The 21164-nt window shown below is 63.3% G+C and overlaps 2 protein-coding genes and 1 long non-coding RNA gene across 3 annotated transcripts; 2 read left to right on the forward strand and 1 right to left on the reverse strand.

Moving 5' to 3' along the window:
* Positions 1–1790: 1790 nt before the first annotated feature.
* On the reverse strand, positions 1791–5876 carry LOC122463374. The gene is made up of 2 exons (XR_006286653.1): positions 4735–5876; positions 1791–4695 (listed from the first exon to the last, which is right to left on the reverse strand). It is a non-coding gene; the product is annotated as an uncharacterized LOC122463374 (long non-coding RNA).
* Positions 5877–6488: 612 nt separating this feature from the next.
* Positions 6489–13531, forward strand: BLOC1S1 (biogenesis of lysosomal organelles complex 1 subunit 1). The gene is made up of 4 exons (XM_037884054.2): positions 6489–6620; positions 8426–8498; positions 11033–11165; positions 12858–13531. The coding sequence occupies exons 1-4, from the start codon at positions 6527–6529 to the stop codon at positions 12966–12968; spliced, it is 411 nt and encodes a 136-aa protein (XP_037739982.1). The 5' UTR covers positions 6489–6526; the 3' UTR covers positions 12969–13531.
* A 1094-nt stretch (positions 13532–14625) lies between these two features.
* RDH5 (retinol dehydrogenase 5) lies at positions 14626–20031 on the forward strand. The gene is made up of 5 exons (XM_037883971.2): positions 14626–14727; positions 17447–17768; positions 18110–18368; positions 18766–18929; positions 19701–20031. The coding sequence occupies exons 2-5, from the start codon at positions 17456–17458 to the stop codon at positions 19922–19924; spliced, it is 960 nt and encodes a 319-aa protein (XP_037739899.1). The 5' UTR covers positions 14626–14727; positions 17447–17455; the 3' UTR covers positions 19925–20031.
* Positions 20032–21164: the final 1133 nt, after the last annotated feature.

Consider the following 21164-nt stretch of genomic DNA (forward strand, 5'->3'; position numbering starts at 1 on the left):
TCCACGTTTTCTCCCCCCCCCCACCCCCACAAACCCACTCTCCTGTTGGTAATAGCTTATCTAAAGTATCTAAAGTACAGTATGCATCCGATGAAGTGAGCTGTAGCTCACGAAAGCTTATGCTCAAATAAATTGGTTAGTCTCTAAGGTGCCACAAGTCCTCCTTTTCTTTTTGCGAATACAGACTAACACGGCTGTTACTCTGAAACTTATCTAAAGTGATCACTCTCCTTACAATGTGTATGATAATCAAGGTGGGCCATTTCCAGCACAAATCCAGGGTTTAACAAGAACGACGGGGGGGGGGGGGGGGGGGGAGGAAAAAACAAGGGGAAATAGGTTACCTTGCATAATGACTTAGCCACTCGCAGTCTCTATTCAAGCCTAAGTTAATTGTATCCAATTTGCAAATGAATTCCAATTCAACAGTCTCTCGCTGGAGTCCGGTTTTGAAGTTTTTCTGTTGTAATATCGCAACTTCCATGTCTGTAATTGCGTGACCAGAGAGATTGAAGTGTTCTCCGACTGGTTTTTGAATGTTATAATTCTTGACATCTGATTTGTGTCCATTTACTCTTTTACGTAGAGACTGTCCAGTTTGACCAATGTACATGGCAGAGGGGCATTGCTGGCACATGATGGCATCTATCACATAGGTGGATGTGCAGGTGAACGAGTCTCTGATAGTGTGGCTGATGTTATTAGGCCCTGTGATGGTGTCCCCTGAATAGATATGTGGGCACAGTTGGCAACGGGCTTTGTTGCAAGGATAGGTTCCTGGGTTAGTGGTTCTGTTGTGTGGTGTGTGGTTGCTGGTGAGTATTTGCTTCAGGTTGTTTTAACTTGTCTCTTTTGTCTAGGGTCTATTTTCTTTACACTTATTCTGGGTCCTTTCCCTGGGGCGTGTAACTAACGCTCATCACAAGCTTGTCCCGGCTCACTAACTCACCTACCACCAGCAGACCCGGAGGTCACACGGCAGCAATGTTTCAGCACAAAGTGGGGATGCTGCAGCCACACATTGTCCTGCCGGCTCAAATCACAAGCATGCCCAGACTGTGTCAGAACGTCACCATCACCACACGGCAGGGCAAAGCTGCCCTGGGAAGTAACGCCACCGAGCATCAAAAGGCAGCGTGACGCTGCATCACAGCTCCATTGCTTCAGGGGGCAGGGTGGAAAAGACACGTCACATTCCATCACCGCGTCCCATCCCAATGCGTTAGTGGGGGTGTCAAAAACGTCACCGCTCTGGCAACAGGGTCTCGCATGGCGCCGTGTATGATGTGCCTCGGCAACAACACCTCCAAACACATCACTGTATTGCCCCAAAACACCCCAGCACTGTGCCAGCCCCAGGGCAAACGCCACCCCACTGGGTCAGTCCCCTACTCCAGGGCACAATGGAGGCACGCCATAGCAACACCTCCTCCCCCCGTGCCAAACGCCCCTGTAACGAAGCGGCCTGTGGTGCGACACTACTGGGAGTATCAATTCTGGACAAATTGCTTAGAGCAGGGCAGTCAGCGCCCCTCTGCACATCAAACCAGCCAAAGAGAGAGGACTTTGGTTTTACCCCACTGGCTAACCAGAAATCACACAAGCAATTCCCTTAGACACTCCAGTTTCCCAGTATCACCACCAGCAATGCTCCTTATGGGGACGAATGGTTATGAAAAACAATACCCCAGTAAAAGAAAAAAGGTTCCCTTGATCCCAAAGGACCAAGCCCCAGGCCCAGGTCAATATACCAGTCAGATCTTACCCACAAATCACGCTGTTGCCAACCCTTTAGCATCTAAAATCTAAAGGTTTATTCATAAAAAGAAAGAAATAGAGATGAGAGTTAACATTGGTGAAATGGAACCAATGACATCCAGGAATGGCAAAGTTCTTGGTTCAGGCTTGCAGCAGTGATGGAATAAACTGCAGGCTCAAATCAAGTCTCCGGAGAACATCCACGGCTGGGATGGGTCATTCAGTCCTTGGTTCAGAGCTTCCATGGAGCAAAGTTCCTCCAGAGGTAAGAAGCAGGACTGAAGACAAAATGGAGATGATGCAGCTGCCTTTTATAGTCCTTTTGCCATGTGGCTTGTGCTTCCTTTGTTCCAAGCTACCCAGCACATGGCATGGAAAAACCGTAGAGTTCTGTCCTTCATGCCTTGCTGAGTCAGCAGGTGTATCTGCCTTTTCTCAATGGGTCAGTTGTGTAGCTGATGGTCCTTAATGGGCCATCAAGCAGGCTAGGCAGTGCTGATGCCAAATTGTCTGGGGTGTCACCCAGAAGCAGAGCACAAGTTTGAAATTCAGAGGGTATAGAGCCAATACTTACAACTTTAAATACAAGAATGATACATACATCCAGATAGCATAATCATAACATTTTCAGAGACACCTTACTTGACCTCCTAGGTAAAAGATTTGATGCAACTATAGGACCTTGGTTGCAACAATGTCCATAACGTCACACCCCCAACGCACAACTGACGCAGGAAGGGATGACACAAATGTCACTGACTGCATCCCAAGAGCTCCCCATCCTGGGTTCTGCCTTACTGCAGCTAGTATTGGGTTCGAAGCCGTATCAGTGTAGAACAGAAATGGTTTATCAAAGTCATGTTCAATAACACGATTGAATCTCTTTACAAACTCAAGGTAAAACTCGGTTAGAACAGAAGTGGATTGGATCTGCTCTTGCAGCGTGGTTCCTGTATGTCTCATGCAATCTTGCCAAGAACTAAAGAAAATAGCTATTTTATCCATACAAGCTCTGGCAAATGTTTGGAACCCAATTAACATCAAGTTACTATAGATATTAATGTTGTCCATAGTGCAGGAATCTTGGCATTTAGCTGTGAAAGCAATATGGTAGTGTGCCTCAGTTTCCCTTTTCAGACAGCACATCCGGTCTGCAATGTCTTTTCCCCTGTGAAAAGTTCCAGGACTGTTTACAGGCACTAACTGAAATATCAGGATCACAAGGTCTTTTAACGTAAAGCGTGTTCTTATGCTTCACTCTCAACGTGTTCAAGGGATTTGCCCAAAGATTAGGCACATTGGACATTTTTACAATTCTTGGTATTAGCAACACATGAGTTACAAAAATCACCATTAGCAATAACACCAAATCCATTGCACATGTCCATCTACAATCATTTTTGTCATGCCACCCCTTTGGCCAAATACCACTGGGGTTTGGGTCTTTCAGGGTTACTCTGTGGCTTCCCTTTGCAGAATTAAGTTCTCTTTTTTCTTCTTATCCTGTAGGATCACACCCTGATTTCTCTTGCTTACCAGAATTCACTGGCTGATGGGGTGGGCTCTCTGTGCTAACAGCTACTGGCAAGCCCGTCTTCTCCCTGCCAGCCAGGTAAGGTGCAGCAACAAAGATACTAGCTTGTTCACCAGTTTTCAGATCCTTAATTGCTACCAATTCCAAGGCTGGGCTCTGTCTTACAGAGATACCACACAAAGCCAGAGAGCTGGAGGGTGAGAGTTTGCTTGCTCTCCCCGGCATCCTTAAGCATTCAGCCATAAAACTGTCCTGCTCTGAAACACCAGGAACCAAACCTGTTCTCAGACCCTGAAGCACAGACGGCTCACTCAAAGAATCAGCACGGAGACATTCCTCTCTCAACAACCTTGTCTCCCCAACAAACCGGCCAAGCACAGCCACTTGGTCATAGGGCTCTTCAACTTAACAGCTTTCACCCCGTCTGAGACCCTCTCAAAGCTCTCCACTCTGGATCTTTCAAGAGGAGAGTCAGTGGATCCATTCACAACAGAACATGTCTGGCTGTGAGGAACTGAAACTTCCTTGATTAAATCACTTCCACACCCTTCAGCTGCAGCCAGCTGCTTGCACAGACCACCCTGAACAATCTTCTCTTCAGGAATCTTTCGAAGCACCAATTCACCTCTGCCTTGCTCCACAGAAGCATCGCTCTGCTGAGCCACTACCAACTCCTGAGCTTCACTTACACCCAGAATCCCCTCTGGCCCATCAGGCGGGTGACTCCGGGCAACGCGCAGGACATTGTGGCTGGCTTTGCACACCACCGAGTACATAAATCAGAAGGGCTATTTCTCAATGGTTCTCCAGGTGCTTGTGGATCACCGTGGGCATTTCATTGACATTAACGCAGGCTGGCCCAGAAAGGTGCATGACACATGCATCTTTCAGAACACTGGCCTGTTCAGGAAGCTGCAAGCTGGGACTTTCTTCCCAGACCAGAAGGTCACCGTAGGGGAAGTCGAAGTGCCTATTGTGGTCCTTGGACACCCTGCCTACCCTTTGATGCTGTGGCTCGTGAAACCCTACACAGGGAGCCTTGACAGCAGCAAGGAGCAGTTCAACAACAGGCTGACCGGTGCAGAATGACTGTGGAGTGTGCTTTTGGCCATTTAAAGGCCGGCTGGCGCTATCTGCGTGGGAAGCTGGACCTGGCCTATGACAATGTCCCCACGATTGTATCTGCGTGCTGTACCCTCCATTTGTGAAGGGAAGGGTGAACGCTTCACTGAGGCATGGACCACGGAGATTCAACACCTGGAGGCTGAATTTGAACAGCCAGAGAGCAGGGCTCTTAGAGGGCCCAGCACGGGCTGTAAGGATTCGGGATGCCTTGAGGGAGCAATTTGAGGCTGAAAGCCACCGGTAACGTCTGGTGCCCTGCACGGGAGTGAAGTGCAGCACTCCAATGCTAGAAGGCATCTGGGTTTGCTACGTACAACGCTCTGACTTGCCGTGCCTGTTACTTTCCTGGCCTACGCTATCTTCTACTTAATGCAATAAAGAATGTTTGCAAAGCCAAAAAATCCATTTACTGAAAAGAAACAGAACTGCTGGGGAAACACACATGGCCTGACACATCTGTGCCGTGTGGGAGGGGGGACAGGGGCGGGAACAGGACAATCACAGATTTGCGTATGTCCTGTTATCATGTCTGGAGCGCTGCGCAATGAGTGCTGCACTTCAGGCTGGCTAAAATGCAGGGTGATGGAGGTGGAGCGCAGCGGGTCAGGGCCGTAGTCTGCAGGGCTGGCTGGTGAAGCTACAGCTGTTGGAGGCAGCTGGTGGTGGTAAGAACCGGGATGTTGGGGAAAGTGGGTTGGTGGTGACCTGGGGCCATACCAGCATAACTGCAACCCGAGTCTTGCCATGCAAACGTCCCCGATGAACTCTAAGCAGATCGGAGATGACAGAATCAGGGCCCAAGGATCTTCTATACAATTTCATGTCTTCTTTGACAAGCTGGGATTTCCTCAGGGAACAAAAGGTAATCAGGATGACTTTGGAGGAGGTCCATCACCGGTACTTAGCTATAGGAATTAACAATCGGCCATTTGCTTGTTCCTCCACCATTCACAGGACATTTCAAAGAGCGATAAATACCAAGATATCCCGTGTTTACAATTCATTTAAAGGATAGGATCTTCTTTTGACCTCGGCATTATCCGAATGCAGCCTAGACAGGGACTGTGGATTACATGTGGACCCTGCTCATACATATGTAAAGACCTGAAAACACAAACATTTTCTCCCTACCTGTTTCCAGGGTTATTCATTTTGCACAACGTTTAGCCCTTTCTAGCCATGCGGCACGCTCCCAGCGTGAGACTGGTGTGGAAGGGTGAAATCAGAGCCCCTGGATACACCTTAAGGCCCTTCCAACATTGACAGGAGCTGTGTTTACACTGAATTCTTGGTAAGGCCAAATTACTGAGGCACGCTTTGGCCCCAGCCAAAAACTTAGTCCTCACTCCCTTAAACACTTCAGTGATTCCAGGGTTTGGTCTGACCACGGCCATGAATGTTCTCCAGAGAGCCCTTACTCTGGCCACATCGCCTCTCCATGGGGGGCCAACCCCCCCCGCCGCTGCGTCACCCCCCCAGTGCCAGACACCCCCCCGCCGCCGCGTCTCCCCCCCCCCAGTGCCAAACACCCCCCGCCGCCGCGTCACCCCCCCAGTGCCAAACACCCCCCGCCGCCGCGTCTCCCCCCCACTGCCAGACACCCCCCCCCGCCGCCGCGTCTCCCCCCCCCGAGTGCCAAACACCCCCCCCCCGCCGCCGCGTGTCCCCCCCAGTGCCAAACACCCCCCCGCCGCCGCGTCTCCCCCCCCAGTGCCAAACACCCCCCCCGCCGCCGCGTGTCCCCCCCCCAGTGCCAACCCCCCCCGCCGCCGCGTGTCCCCCCCCAGTGCCAACCCCCCCCGCCGCCGCGTGTCCCCCTACTGCCAAACACCCCCCCACCGCGTCACCCCCCCAGTGCCAAACGCCCCCCCCCCCGCCGCGTCACCCCCCCCACTGCCAAAGACCCCCCCCGGCGCCGCATCTCCCCTCCAGTGCCAAACGCCGCGTCACCCCCCCCCCCCAGTGCCAAACGCCCCCCCCGCCGCGTCACCCCTGCGGACCAACCCCCCCCGCCGCGTCAAACGCCCCCCGCCGCGTCACCACCCCCGGGCCAGGCCCCGCCCCCGTGGCGGGGCGGGGCCGCGGGCGGTCACGTGGCGGCGCGGTCACATGACCCGCGCGGAGCGGGCGGCCGGCCGGGCGATGCTGTCCCGGCTGCTGCGCGAGCACCAGGCCCAGCAGAGCGAGCGGCGCGAGCAGCAGGGTGAGTCCGCCGGCGTCGCCATGGCAGCCTGCTCCCCCGGGCCGGGTTCCTATTGGCCCGCGGGGCTGTCACTCTGGGGGGGGCTGGGCCTGCTTGCCTGCGTCGCGCCGGGCCTCGGGGTCGCCGTGGCGCCGCGTGATGACGTCACCTCGCGACATCACCGTTCGGGGGCGGCCTGTCCGCCCCAGGACTCGGTGCCCCCGTCACTCTTCCAGTGACGTCACTCCGCGAGGGCGGCCGCGGGCCCGCCGGTGTCGTTCAGCACCCGCCCTTCGCTCCCCCCGGCTCCACCCGCGCCCCAGCTGGGGGCTGGGCCCTGCCCCGCGGGTGGGGAAACTGAGGCACAGGGCGGGGGCGCGACTCTCCCGAGGTCGCGCAGTGGGTCAGTGGCAGAGCTGGAATCGGAACCCAGGCGTCCTGAGTCCTGGCGCCCCGCCCCCACCCGCTCCCCCAGCCGGGGCGAGCTCCGCAGGGTCTAGTCCCAGCCCCGGCTCAGAGCAGGACCAGTCCCCGCTCAGTCACCCCAGCCAGGGCGCTGTCAAGCCGGCCTTAAAAACCTCAAAGGAAGGAGATTCCACCACCGCCCTAGGGAACCCCTTCCCGAGCGTCACCCCGCTCCTCGTGACACAGCGTTTCCTAGCATCCAACCTAGACCTCCCCCGCCCCGTGAGGCCATTGCTCCTTCTTCCGCCGTCTGCCACCCCTGGGAACAGCGAGCTCCAGCCTCTCTGGAACCCCCCGACAGGCAGCTGAAGGCTGCCATCAAATCCCCCCTCAGCCTCTTCTGCAGACTAAACGAGCCCAGTTCCCTCAGCCTCTCCTCGTACGTCATGTTCCCCAGCCCCCTGATCGTTTCCGTTGCCCTCCACTGGACTCTCCGATTTGTCCACTTCCTTTCCGTAGTGGGGGGCCCAAAACTGGACGCAATACCCGAGATGAGGCCTCACCAGTGCTGAATAGAGGGGAATAATCACGCCCCTCGATCTGCTGGCAATGCTCCTACTAATGCAGCCCAATAGGCCGTTCGCCTTCTTGGCAACAAGGGCACACTGCTGACTCATAGCCAGCTTCTCGTCCACTGTAACCCCCAGGTCCTTTGCTGCAGAACTGCCGCTGAGCCGCTCGGTCCCCAGCCTGTAGCGACTCCAAGGAGTCCTGGTGTAATGCCGGCAGACGCCGGGTAGGATCAAACCCGAGACCCCTGGAGCTTGGTGCATGATCTAAAAGCCGTGTGGCTGTTACCTAAGGCTGCAGAGCAGATTCAGTCTCGCTCTCTCGTGGTGTCTGTTGTCCCAGCTCCTGGCACTACGCCACACCCAGGAGGTGTGTGGGTTACACTGGCTCCTGGCCACCTGCTGTAACCCCCTAGACTCTGCTGGCCTCCCAGAGCCGGGGCTAGAACCTAGGAGTCCTGGCTCCCATTTCGCTCCCTCCCTCCCCCCGGACTAACCACCAGATCCCTCGCCCTCGAGCACTGACAAATACCTTATTGTTGCTCAAGCTTTGACAGCATTTCCCAGGCCACCCAGGCACCTCGAAGGACAAGGTTGGCCCTCGTCATCCCAGACCTCCCTGTTTCTGCTGAGCGCGTGGGGTGGGGTACATGCCACGGCCACCCCTCACGGGGTTCAGCCCAGCTTCGTGTTCATGGTTTTCTCCAGCAACTCCTGCCTTTGCACTAGCTGGTCTGTGCGGTTGCAATTCCGGGATCAATGCTGGCGGGAAGACATCTGTAAAGGGTCCGTCAATTTGAGCTCCCCCCTCCCCCGTACAAACACTGGGGCACTCGGGCCTTTCCCTTGCAGAGCGGAGACGGCGAGAGGCCATTGCTGCAGCCACGTGCCTGACTGAGGCCCTGACGGACCACCTGAACGTAGGGTGAGTGGCAAAGCCAGCCCGCAGCTCAGCAGCGTCGGGAGCCGTGTAGGCAAAAGCGTGTCCTGCCTGGTGCACGGTGATGGGCCTTTCACCGGGGCTTCCCCAGGGCTGTGATGGGATTTCCAGAGCCAGTCGCCTCTAGGGAAGCAGCGAGGCTGAGGATTTGGCTGGCGCCTGGCGACTGAACTGCCCGCGGCCCCTAGGCTTAGTCCCTTTGGGGGCAGGAGGCAGCCTGGTTCTGCGCACGTAGAGGGGACTCCAACGTCAGCCCAGCACCTTCCACCGCCCTTGTCATAAATTAAAGGGACGGGAGTCGTTTTCTCCCACCTTCTCCACAGGGCCTTGGTTCTGCCTGGGGCTGGAGGAAGCCCGGGTTTTATAACTCTTTAAACCACACTGTGCCCTGCCCTGCGTCCCTGGAGGCTGGCAGGGGGGTTCTCAGAGGCCAGGTGGCGAGAGAGAATGGAGCAGAGCTGGCGCGGCTAGAAGCCCATTGTCCCGCTGCGAGGGAGGCTCCAGCACCGGTGTGGCCCCAAACTCCTGGGGCCATGTAACGTCCCCACCTGGATTCAGGAGTTTCCCTGCTCTTTTTACCAGGAGAGCCCCGTTCCTGCAGGCGGTGCGCTGCCCCTCACTGCCTGGTGATGGGGTACGAAACCTTTTGTCCAGGCCGGTCCAACCCAGGCTGGCAGCAACCACAAGTAGTTACTGTTTGATGGCTGTTTAGTGACCTGAGCGTCATGAGTTCGCAGGCCTCAGACCACAACTAAGTGGGGATAGTGATGTGCTTTTGGGGTGTGGCCCCTTCCCGTCACAGAGCCCCAGGACTGACTGGGGTCCGGTGCCGCTCTCCCACCCAGGGTAGGGGAAAGCTGGTTGGTTGGGGACGGGGTACAGCCCTGGGGGTCGTGGGCCTGTGTCTCCAGGGCTCTGAATCCTGCACTTTTGAGCAACACTGAAATTGATGCTCAGGGTTTCTGGCCCAGGCGAGTGGCAGGGGCCTATCGCCCTGGGCTCTGCCTGGCCCCCTTGGCTCTAGCTGGGGCTGTGTGGCTAAAAGCCTGCGTAATCCTCCAAAACCTGTAGTCCACACGGACTCCTTACGGCGACCCCTGAACGGGACAGCTCCCTGCCAGTCCCTGGCCAAGATCCCCGCTCCCCTGACTGCGGGAAGCGGCTCGGCAGAGGGGACTTTGCGGCCACGTTCTGAGCACAGGCTGCATTAAGCAATCATGCGACTCTGCTCATCCAGCGAGCGCTGCGTGAGGAAGGGAGCTGGATCCTGGGCAGCTAGCCGCTCCCTCCATGGATCCCCGCCCAGGGCCCTCTCCCGCAGGCCAGATTATGGCTGGGAAATGGCCCCTGGTTCCCTCCCGGCCAAGGCCTGGAAGGGTTTGGTCGCGAAGGCTTTGGTCAGCGTCGTGGTGCGGGTTCCCCGGCGGGCACCAGGCAGCAGGGCTCTCCCCCTTCGCTGCCGGGCAGGCTGCCCCTTCTCCAAGCACCCGCAGCCTCCCGGGGCGGGCTGGAGCTCACTGACTGCAGTGCAGGGCTGAGGAGCCGGGGGACCGGCTGCCAGCGCTCCATGCCCCCAGGAGCCTCCTGCGACGAACACTCGTCTAAGGTGGGCTCCTCCCCAGGCACATCTCTGCAGGGAGCTCTGTCCGTTCTGAAAATAACTTGTCTGAGCTGGGTCGGGCACACTAGCTACTGTGCCCATGATGGGAGAGCAGCCGGGCCCAGGGGAAAGTAAACTCCATCTCTGGCGTGAAACGAACTTGCTGGATCTCAGCCCCGTTCTCGCTGGGAAGGGCCCCGCCCTGCCATGCACCCCCGTGTGGCAGTCCCAGCAGAGAGGCCAAAGCACCCCTGGGGCGGGGAGGGGAGCTGCAGAGCCAGTGGAGTTAGTGGCTAGAGCAGGGCGGCTAGGAGGCAGGACTCCTGGGTCCCATTCCCAGCCCTCACCGCTGTTCCACTGTGCGAGTCCCGCTCCTGTGCCTGCATTCTCTGTCTGGCAATGGGACGGCGAGGCTGCGAGGGTGACCGCCCTGCTGCCCGTACCATGCGCAGTGATGCTGGCCTGGCCCACATGCCTCCCCCAGGCCCGTGCCCCATGGCCCGGATCTCAGTGCCTGGCACGCCCCTCTCCAGCTGTCGGGCCGGATCCCTTCCCCACCTCCAGGAGCCCTGCTGCCTTCTGGGCACACCTGGTGCCCTGCATGCTGCCTGGCCTGATGAGAACCAGACGCTCTCAGGGCCTGGTGATGGTTCCCAGATGCTGCTGAGCCGCTAAGCTGCTCCGGCTTGGGAACTTCCCTGGCCAGAGACTCCCAGCGCTTGCCTCCGCCCCCACTCCGGGGCATGCTCTCCCGAGGCCTGGCCCGTCCTGGGCCTCTGGATCCCGGCCAGCCGCTGCTGGGGCTCCCGGCGCTGAAGGGGACGATATGGAGGTGCAGGGTGTATGTCCCCATGCGGAGCGGCTGGTGGGGGGCGGGCCCTTCCCAGGGGCTGGCTGATCACCCTCCTGCCCTGCCCAGGGTGGCCCAGGCCTACGTGAACCAGAGGAAGCTGGACCACGAGGTGAAGACGCTGCAGATCCAAGCCGCCCAGTTCGCCAAGCAGACAGGCCAGTGGATCAACATGGTGGAGAACTTCAACCAGGCGCTCAAGGTCAGTCTGACCCGGGACACCATTGGGGAGGCGGATCTCCTGCCCAGCTGTGCCCTGTCCCACCCCGAGGGCAGGGGAACCACAAGGAAACCCCCCTCACCCAGAGACAGGAATGCCAGGCAGGTGCCATCCGCCTCCAGCCCAGGGCTGGGAAAGGCCCCCCAGAGGGTCTCCAGGGGCGCACAGTCCTGTCAGCTGGCGGGAGGGGGCTCTGATTTCCCTGGGGCCCTCGGCCAGGTGAATGGTGTGGAGCAAGAAGGGGATGGCACCATGCTGGGGGAGGCAGCTGGTTGGTGCCAGCTTCTGCTGACACAGGCCTGGGGCCCCCCCAGGGCTTTGTCCCTCTGCCTGTGCCCCCTTCACGCTGGCATTGGCATTCCCCTGCTGGAGCCGCGTCCCCACCCCCGTCCTCTCCCGACGCTGTCGGATCAGAGCCGTTTGTTCAGGGTTTATTCGCCCTCCGGCCTCCAGGGTAGAGAATCGGCCCATTGAGCCTGGCTTGGCCTGAGCCCTCAAAGCCGGCTTTGTGCGCAGCGGGCGTGGGGGGCGGCAGGACGGCGCGGCTCGCCACACAAAGGCAGAGCTGCCCTACGCACCCCACTGCTAGCGTCCGACTCCTCCCCTTCGCCCACCCAGCGGGGCTGGCATGGCCGTGCGCCCAGCGCCACCTCCCCCCCGGCCTTGCCCACCTGCAGCCTCAGCGCCGGACATACCGTCTGCCTGGCGTGGGGTGGTGCTGGCGATGCCGGGAGTGTTCCCTGCCACTGCGGAGAGTCTGCTCCACGTCACGCTGCTGGGGGCCAGGTCCTGCCTCCTCTAGCTCTGGGGCCCCTGCATTGTTTCACGCTGCTGAGGGCTGCGCTGTGGGGCACTGGTGCAATGAGTGGAGAAGCCTCAGCTGCCCGGGTGCAAGGAATGGATGGTTCAGCACGACTGGCATTGTGCACTCAGGGTCGGGAGTGTGGGGCACCGGCAGGGCTGGGGGCCTAGGGCTGGGCTAGCAGGGGCTGTGGGTCGGGAGTGCGGGGCACCGGCAGGGCTGGGCTAGCAGGGGCTGCGGGTCGGTAGTGCGGGGCACCGGCAGGGCTGGGGGCCTAGGGCTGGGCTAGCAGGGGCTGCGGGTCGGGAGTGCGGGGCACCGGCAGGGCGGGGCTAGCAGGGGCTGCGGGTCGGGAGTGCGGGGCACCGGCAGGGCTGGGGGCCTAGGGCTGGGCTAGCAGGGGCTGTGGGTCGGGATTGCGGGGCACCGGCAGGGCAGGGCTAGCAGGGGCTGCGGGTCGGGAGTGACGGGCACCGGCAGGGCTGGGGGCCTAGGGCTGGGCTAGCAGGGGCTGTGGGTCGGGAGTGCGGGGCACCGGCAGGGCTGGGCTAGCAGGGGCTGCGGGTCGGGAGTGCGGGGCACCGGCAGGGCGGGGCTAGCAGGGGCTGCGGGTCGGGAGTGACGGGCACCGGCAGGGCGGGGCTAGCAGGGGCTGCGGGTCGGGAGTGCGGGGCACCGGCAGGGCGGGGCTAGCAGGGGCTGCGGGTCGGGAGTGACGGGCACCGGCAGGGCTGGGGGTGACCCCGCGGTGGAGTAGCTCCCCCTGCTGGTCACTGCGCTCCTGTGCGCGGTGCTGAACGGGGGAAGCACGCCGCCATGGGCTGGGGGCCGGGGGCACGAGGCAGGGCCCTGATGTCTCCTTTGCCCGCCAGGAGATTGGCGACGTGGAGAACTGGGCGCGCAGCATCGAGCTGGACATGCGGACCATCGCCACCGCCCTGGAGTACCTGTACAAGGGGCAGCTGCAGCCCTCCAGCTCCTGAGCCCCCCCAGGCTGGAGCAGGGCCGCCCGCTGCCTTGCTGGCTCGCTCAGCCACCTCCAGGACGACCCCTCCCCTGCGTGCCCGGAGCCGGCTGCCTTGCTCGCTCGCCCAGGCGAGGTCTCTGGGGACCCCCAGTGCTGCAGCTCGCCTGGCGTCCGCCCTTCTGGCCACGGCTCAGTGGGAACGGCCCAGCTCTTTGCCCCTTCGGCGGGGGGCGGGGAGAGCAAGGAAGAAACGACCCATCCCCCCGCCCTTGGGCGAGAGGCACCGTCCCGCCCGCTAGCTGGAGGGTGTTGGGAAGCCCGGCTGCAGGCGCTTTGCTCTGACCCGGGGGCTGCTGGGCCGTCTGGTGCCCCGTCACAGGGGGGAGCCGTTGGGTGTGGGCCCTGGTGCCACCTGAGCCTGTCACAGGCCTGCAGGTTGCCCGTCCATGTGCGGGGCGGCTCGCAGCAGGGGGTTGGGCAGAGGGCGGCTGGCTTGGGGGGGTGGGATTCTGACTGGGGGGGATCCCGGCGCGGGGGGGCCTGGCTGGAGAATGGAATAAAACGCGTTAGTTAAACCAGAGCAGGCCCCGTGTCAGAGCCTCTGTAGGGGGGGGAGCTGGGCGGTAAGGGGAGCCCAGCCTCTCCCAGCAGGGGGCGCTGTGGGGGGTGGGGCAGGGGCGCTGGTTGGGGGGGGCGGCTCCCAGCAGGGGGCGCTGTGGGGGGCGGGGCAGGGGCTGTGGCAGGGGGGCGGCTCCCAGCTGTGGGGGGGTGGGGCAGGAGCGCCGGCTGTACCGGATCTTGCCCCGGGGGGGGGGGGGGTTAGTGCCAGCTCAGGGCTCCCCCCTCCCTGCCCCCAAATCCTCTTTCACTCCAATCCGCCTCGGAGGCTCTTGCTGAGCCCCAGACAAAGGAGCCGTGTGACCCGGGCACCCGCTAATCCCTCCCCAGCCCCATGCGCAGCACGCGCTCCCCGTGCCTGATCTCCCCCCTCCCGCCCAGCTGGGCCAGGCCTGGGGCCCGCATGGGGGGTTCCTGCTCCCTGCCAAGCCCCTGGGCGTCCCCTCTACCACCCAGGGGCCTGTGAGCCACCCCCTCCCCTGCCCCAGCCCATCCCCCTCCCCTCCTTTGAAAGGAACTTGTCTGGGTTCTCTTCACCGTCAGGGGCACGCATTGTACAGCTGGGGAAACTGAGGCACAGAACAGCCGTGCACCAGCAGCAGCAAGTGGGGTGACTTTATAGCCCCCCCGACATTGTGCAGCTCTGTGGGTCCAACACGGCAGGCTCCTGGTGTCTCCTGCCCACGCCTGGTCCCCTCCCCTGCCCTCACCCCTTTGGTCACGCTCCCTCGGCTTGGCCCAGCCGCCCTGGTCCCCTCCAGAGACCCCGTTACCCCTCACCGCCTGCCTGTGGGGCAGGTGCCCGCTGACCATTGCCGGGGGCTTGGGGCTCCCGGGGGTGCACTCACTCTGTGGGTGCAGGGCCCCGTTGCTGCCTCTGGCCCTGGCCTGGTGCAGAGCCGGCCCTGCCCCCCTGCCTGGGTCCTGAGGGCCTTTGCCCCGCCTGCTGTGCCCAGCTGCCCCGGGGCTGGTGTGGGGGGCCCTGCCTGCAGGCCGGAGCTGGCAGGGGTTAACGCCAGGCTGGCAGGGCCCGCCCCGTGGGGGGGGGGGGGGGAATCGGCTCTTCCCTGGACTTTGGCTGGAGCAGAAGTTGTGTGGCTCGATCCCAGGCAGCAGGACCCAGCCCCCAGCGCAGGGCCGGTCTGAACAGCAGGCAGGTATGTGGGGCAAAGGCAGCAGAGGGGCTGTGGGGGGTGGGAGGGGGCAGGCAGCACCCCCCCCCCCGGCTGGGCTGGCAGCTGGATCCGGGTCCAGTGCCCAGCTGCAGGGGCGATGCCAGGCCACCGCAGGCCAGGGGGTGCAGGCCCTTGGGGGGTGATGGGCATAGGGGGCAGAGCTAGGGGCTGGTGCGGCGGGGTCACGGATGGGCGAGTGGCTCAGACACTGATTCCCCACGTGGACCCCGGTGAGCCCCATCGTCGTCCCGCCCCCCCATGCCTGCAGGTCACCTCAGCAGCCTGGGCGGGGAGGCTGAGTGGGGCCGGCCTTGGGAGGCACGAGCAGGCACGGACACTCACTGTGCGTGGGCTGAAAGCTCAGATGGGGTGTCAGGACACCTGGGTCCCGTTCCCAGCCCTGCACTGGGTCCATGGGCCAGCCCCTCCCCCGCTATGTGCCTCAGTTTACCCATCTGAAACACAAAGCGCCAGCTCACCTTCGGCAGCGGCTGAGGAAGGGCAGCCTGCCCCATGTGTTCCCTGTGCCATGGAAGGGGCACCCGGGCTGGGGGGACGGGGACTCAGCTGCTGCCTGCGGGACCCTCGGGGGGGGGGGGGGGCTGTGCCGAGATGCAGGCAGTTCCCCCCCCACCGCGCGTGAGCGTAGCCCTGCTGTGCCAGTCCAGGGCAGTGGTCCAGCCGTTCCTGCATCCCGCTGGCTGGGGCTGGCGTGCAGCCAGGGCGGCCAGGCAGCCAGGGCGGCCGCAAGCCGGGGGCAAGACCTTGTCAGCCCTTTGCCTGCGGGAGGCGCCACCCGCCCCTCCGTTAACCCTTCCAGCGCTGGCACCAGCACTTGCTGTGGGGGGACAGGACCAGGCCCACCCCGACTGAGCTCCCAGGGCAGCCCCTGGGGTGAAGGAGAATAACCCAGTGGGGATTGCTGGGCACCCTGCTCTCCCTGCCCCCCAGAATGGGGGGCACAGACTCAGGCTGCAACCCCTAGAGGGGGCACGGAATGGCCCGGCCCAGCTCCCTCGAGGTTATGAAACCTCCTCCCCAGCCGGGCCTCTCGCCGTTCAGGGGATTCAGGGGCACGGGTCTAATCCCCCTTGGTAATGCCCCCCCAGCCACGGGGCACTGGGCAGCTAGCCCAGCTCTGCCTCTGGGGCCAGGGAATGGGATGCACCTTCACCCCTTAGCTGCCAGCCACTGCCGGGAGCCCCTCCTGTGTCCTGCAGAGGAAGGTTCTTGGGGGGCACTGGGTCCCCCCCGTGCCTCCAGGTGCAGAGCCCAGGTGTCGCCCTGTCCCCGTGGCCCTTTCCAAGACCCCAACCTCAAGGCAGGATCCTCTGGAGGCTAGAGTGGGCCGATGGCGGGGGGGCAGGGGGAGAGCCAGGACTCCTGGGTTCTATTCCTGGAGTGAAACCCCTTGCGCTGGGCGTCCCACAGCTGGGACTGGCCCTGGGCTGGTCACACCCCCTGCAGCCCCTGGCAGCGGGCGAGCTGGCCCCTCACGCTGACCCCTGGCGGCCGTTCCTAGGGGCTCACCTACGCCCCTTCCCGGCCCCAATCCGGCCACGCGGGCTCTTGGCTCCTCTCCGCTGCCCCCTGCACCGTGGCACAGCCCTGGCAGAGCTGAGCTCCCTGCATGGGTCCACTAGCCCCATCCCAGGCCACCTGCATGGGTGACGCGTGGGGCCAGGCACCGCCACCCCTAGCCAGGGGGATTAGCAGGTACGACCGGAAGCTCCCGAGCCCCAGGGGGCTTAGAGTGCCGGGGGGGGGGGGGCGCTGAGCTCTCCCTTGTGACTGCAGGAGCCAGCGGCCAGGTTCGCTCTGCCCGGCTCCCTGCCCACAGCCTGGGGGCATGTGGCACAACCCTACAATAACCAACCAGGGGGGCAGCCCCATCGCTCATGGGGGCTAGTGGGGGGAGGAGAAGGGGCTGGAACCCAGGTGTCCTGGCTCCCATTTCGGCCTGTCCCTTCCCCACTCTGTGCCTCAGTTTCTCCATCTCTGTGCCAGGGAAGAGGCCAGTGCCCCCAGCCCCTCCCCATGGGAGCTGGGAGCCAGCCAGCCTCTGACATGCTGATCCCAGCTAATCCCCATCACGCCCAGCCCAGTCCCATGGCCTAGTTCAGGCAGGTTGTTGCAGAGACCGGCCCGTGGGGGGTAAGGGGGAGCCGTGGCTGCGGGGGCTCTTACCCTGCCCCCGGGAGGGCGGCTGCACCGAGGGAGGGGGTGCTGGGCCATGCAGTGGGCAGGTGGGGGTGGAGGGTTCCTGCACCCCGGAGTTGCCGAGTGGTAAGTGCCCCCCCAGACCACGCCCCCCCCCCCCACCGAACCCAGGACCTGCCCGAAGCCAGTGGGCTTGTGCTGGGGGATGGAGCCTGGAGACCAAGCCCCAGCTCAGGGCACCCACTTCACCCTGCCACAGACACAACAGCAAACCTGCCCCCCCCCAAACTCACCTCGCACAGGGGCTCACGGGCTGAGCGGGGGGCCGGCCGGCTCCTGGCTAGTCTCTGAGGGGGGGGGGGGGTCTCGTCATCAGCACAGGCAGGGAACTCGGGCGCCTGGGTTCCGTTCCCAGCTCCGGGAGGGGAGTGGGGACCAGTAGTTAGAGCGGGGCGGGGGACCCAGGACGCCTGGGTTCCTTGCACGCCCCCCGCCCCTCCCGCGTTCCAGCTCTGAGGCTGGTGTGTTCGGCCTGCGGCAGGTGCCAGCCATGTGGCTCTACGTGGGGCTGGTGGCCCTGGTGTGGGGGCTGGCCTGGTACCTGCGGGACCGCCAGACCCTGGCCAGCGTCCAGGACAAGCACGTCTTCATCACGGGCTGCGACTCGGGCTTCGGGCACCTGCTGGCCAGGCGGCTGGACAGGAAGGGCTTCCGGGTGCTGGCCGGCTGCCTGACCCAGAAGGGGGCCGACAACCTGCAGCGTGCCAGCTCGGCCGGCCTGCGGGCCACCCGGCTCGACATCACCAGCACCGAGAGCATCCAGCGGGCCGTGGAGTGGGTGCAGGCGGAGGTGGGGGAGAAAGGTGAGCGGGGGCAGGGGAAGCGCCCTGCTACTCCAGCCCCGGCCTCTTCCAGCAGGGGGCGCTGTGGGGAGCAGGGCGGAGGCACTGGGGTGGTGGGGGAGCTCCGAGCAGGGGGCGCTATGGGGGCAGGGCAGGAGTGCTGGGGGGCGCCCAGCAGGGGGTGCTATGTGGGGCAGGGGCGCTTGGGGGGCTCCCAGCAGGGGGCGCTATGGGGGCAGGGCAGGAGTGCTGGGGGGCGCCCAGCAGGGGGTGCTATGGGGGGCTCCCAGCAGGGGGTGCTGGCTGGGGCGGGGGCTGTGTGGGGAGATCCCGACGCCCCAGCTGCCGCGGCTCCCTCCCAGGGCTCTTCGGGCTGGTGAACAACGCGGGGGTGGCGAACCCCATCGGCCCCACCGAGTGGATGCGGGTCCAGGATTTCCAGCAGGTCCTGGCCGTCAACACCTTCGGCCTCATCGAGGTGACCCTCGCCTTCCTGCCGCTGCTGAAGCGGGCGCGGGGCCGCGTGGTCAACATGTCCAGCGTGCTGGGGCGGCTCTCGGCCAACGGGGGCGGGTACTGCGTCTCCAAGTACACCGTGGAGGCCTTCTCCGACAGCCTGCGGTGAGCCCCCCGCCCGGCCCCCCGCCACGCTCTGCCCCCTGGGCAGTAGGGCCCCCTCTCCGAGCAGGCCAGGGTTACCCCCAATCCCTTGACTCTTTGCTGGGGGACAGGCTGGGAGCCAGGACTCCTGGGTTCTGTCCCCGGCTCTGGGAGGGGAGTGGGGTCTAGCGGTTAGAGCGGGGGAGACGGGGCTGGGAGCCAGGACTCCTGGGTTCTATCCCATGGCACCTTGGGAGAGTCGGCTCCCTGCTCTGGACACGGAGTTAATGCCTAGTTGCCGGCCAATGCGCGCTCAGCTCCGTTCAGGATCAGGCCTGTCCCCCCCCCCGTCCCAGGGCTGGGGGCACGTCCACAGCAGGTCATGCGGCCGGGGCCCGCTCACTCCGGTGCCTTGCAGGCGTGACATGTACCATTTCGGGGTGCGGGTGTCCATCATCGAGCCCGGGTTCTTCAAGACAGCCGTGACCAGCCTGGACACCATCGAGGCCTCCCTGCAGCAGCTATGGAGCCAACTGGCACCCGAGACCAGGCAGAGCTACGGGGAGGATTTCTTCCCGCAGTGTGAGTGCCAGGGGCCCGGGGCCAGCCAGGGCTACCCCGCAGAGCTGGGGCTGTAGCCCCCCCATGCCCCGGGGCCAGGAGCCTGTGGCACTGGGGTGCTCAGGTCACAGGCTGAGGAGGAATGGGGGGCCCCCTTCACCCTGTGGGACCCCCAGTCGAGTCACTTGCCTGCTACCCTGCCTCAGTTTCCCCAACGCAGAACAGGGCTGGTGCCACCCAGCTGCCAGGGGGGAGATTGTGTCAGCTGGGCCCCTGCACTCCCCACATGGGGCTGCTGTGTGTCCCGTCCCCCCAAGTGTGTCACAGTCCAGCCCCTGTGGCCAGCGAGTGGGGAACCCCTCCCAGCTGCTGGGGTAGGGGCTGCACGACCCAGGTGCTGTAGAAGCAGAGATGTGGGGGGAGGGCAGGGAGCACGAGAAAAGAATGGTGGCCCTGAGGAGACAGAAAGCGCTGTGCCTTCCGCTGGACACAGGGGCCACCTTCACTTCCTGTCCTAAACACCCATGCCCAGTTGCTGCATGGCTGGATAAATATGCCCCCGCCCCCAGGTGGTTGAATCTCAGCACCGGGCAAGGGATCCCTGTCTCAACAGCTGCCATGCCCCACCCCAGAGGTGGCTGCATCTGCCTGTAACACAGGGGTGCCCACGGCGGGGGGGCAGGGAGGCAGTGACCCAGGAGGCAGGAATGGGAGCCGTGGGGGGGGGGGGGGCTTTGCCTGGCCCTCCCGCCCCCCGGCCAATGCTCCTCGGGCCCCCCTCTCTCCCCCCAGACCTGAAGGTGCAGCGGCTCATCATGGACTTCATCTGCGACCCGGACCTGAGCAAGGTGACCAGCTGCATGGAGCACGCGCTGCAGGCCAAGCACCCGCGCACACGGTACAGCGCCGGCTGGGACGCCAAGCTGCTCTGGCTGCCTGCCTCCTACCTGCCGGCGGTCGTGGTGGATGTTGTGCTGGCCACGATCCTGCCGAAGCCGGCCTGCCGCGTCCGCTAGCCCCGCCCTGGGGGAGGGGGGCACCACATGTGGGTTTTAGCCCAAAGCATGTGATCGAGCCCCGGCACCCCGAAGCCTGTTGGAAATAAACCGGCCCCCAAAGGACACCAGGCCTGGCCCGTTCGGCTCTGTTCACGTTCCCCTGAGCAGGGACTGGGTGATGCCCCTTCCCAGCCGGGCTTTGCCTCCCACCAGCCCCCTGCTCAGTGCAACACAGCCTCAGGGGCCAGCGGTGAGCAGGGTGCTGGGGGGCTGGCCTCCAGGATCTAGCCCCACTGCTGGGAAGGGAGGGGGCCAGTGGGGGGGGGGGGTTAGGACTCCGGGGCTCTCAGCCCTGCTGCTGGGAAGGTAGGGGGCTAGTGGGGTGCGGGGTCAGGACTCCAGGGGTCTCAGCCCCGCTGCTGGGAAGGGACGGGGCAAGTGGGGTGGGGTCTCAGGACTCCGGGGGTCTCAGCCCTGCTGCTGGGAAGGTAGGGGGCTAGTGGGGTGCAGGGTCAGGACTCCAGGGGTCTCAGCCCCGCTGCTGGGAAGGTAGGGGGCTAGTGGGGTGCGGGGTCAGGACTCCAGGGGTCTCAGCCCCACTGCTGGGAAGGGACGGGGCAAGTGGGGTGGGGGGTCAGGACTCTGGGGGTCTCAGCCCTGCTGCTCGAGGGGGCGCTGGGGACAGGACACAGGAAAGCAGGACCCCTGGCTGGGTTCCCTGTGGCGCTTCGGGAGAGGCACAGCCCCAGGCTGGAGAGCAGGTCCCCAGGCTGGGCCGAGGCGGCTGGTGCCCACGCTGCCCTGGGGCTGCAGGCTCTGCCCCTTTTAAAGGTTAGGCCTGCACAGCCGCAGCTCCCATCTTGCTAGCCCCGGCCCCGGGGCTTGAACCAGCAAAGCTGGGGAGGTTGCCCCCCCACAGCCCCACATGTGACCAGCAGGGGGCCCAGCTGGGAGACAGTAAATGCCACAGCCCCTCAGGGGTCCACCGCAAGCACATCAGTGACCCGGGGGAGCCAGGCCCCCAGGAAAGCCAAGGCTCCTTCAGTACGGGGGATGGGCTGCTCACTTGCGGGAAGGGGCAAAGCTCTGGGGCTGCTCACTCTGGGGGGGCACAGCTCTGGGGCTGCTCACTCTGGGGGGGGCACAGCTCTGGGGCTGCTCACTCTGGGGGGGGCACAGCTCTGGGGCTGCTGTCCAATCCAAGCAGGCGGGCGGGAGCGAGCTGCTCCCAGCCGCTGGGTGGCCCCAGGTGCGACGA

The sequence above is a fragment of the Chelonia mydas genome, chromosome 20, assembly GCF_015237465.2.
Source record: "Chelonia mydas isolate rCheMyd1 chromosome 20, rCheMyd1.pri.v2, whole genome shotgun sequence".
Taxonomy (NCBI): Eukaryota; Metazoa; Chordata; order Testudines; family Cheloniidae; genus Chelonia; species Chelonia mydas.

Excerpts from the sequence above, each read along its gene's own strand:
- BLOC1S1 (XM_037884054.2), top strand. The coding sequence starts at position 6,527 with ATGACCCGCGCGGAGCGGGCGGCCGGCCGGGCGATGCTGTCCCGGCTG. Across the intron at positions 6,621-8,425 it reads CGAGCGGCGCGAGCAGCAGG|AGCGGAGACGGCGAGAGGCC; the intron begins GTGAGTCCGCCG and ends TTTCCCTTGCAG. Across the intron at positions 11,166-12,857 it reads ACTTCAACCAGGCGCTCAAG|GAGATTGGCGACGTGGAGAA; the intron begins GTCAGTCTGACC and ends TTTGCCCGCCAG.
- RDH5 (XM_037883971.2), top strand. The coding sequence starts at position 17,456 with ATGTGGCTCTACGTGGGGCTGGTGGCCCTGGTGTGGGGGCTGGCCTGG. Across the intron at positions 17,769-18,109 it reads GGCGGAGGTGGGGGAGAAAG|GGCTCTTCGGGCTGGTGAAC; the intron begins GTGAGCGGGGGC and ends GCTCCCTCCCAG. Across the intron at positions 18,930-19,700 it reads GGAGGATTTCTTCCCGCAGT|ACCTGAAGGTGCAGCGGCTC; the intron begins GTGAGTGCCAGG and ends CTCTCCCCCCAG.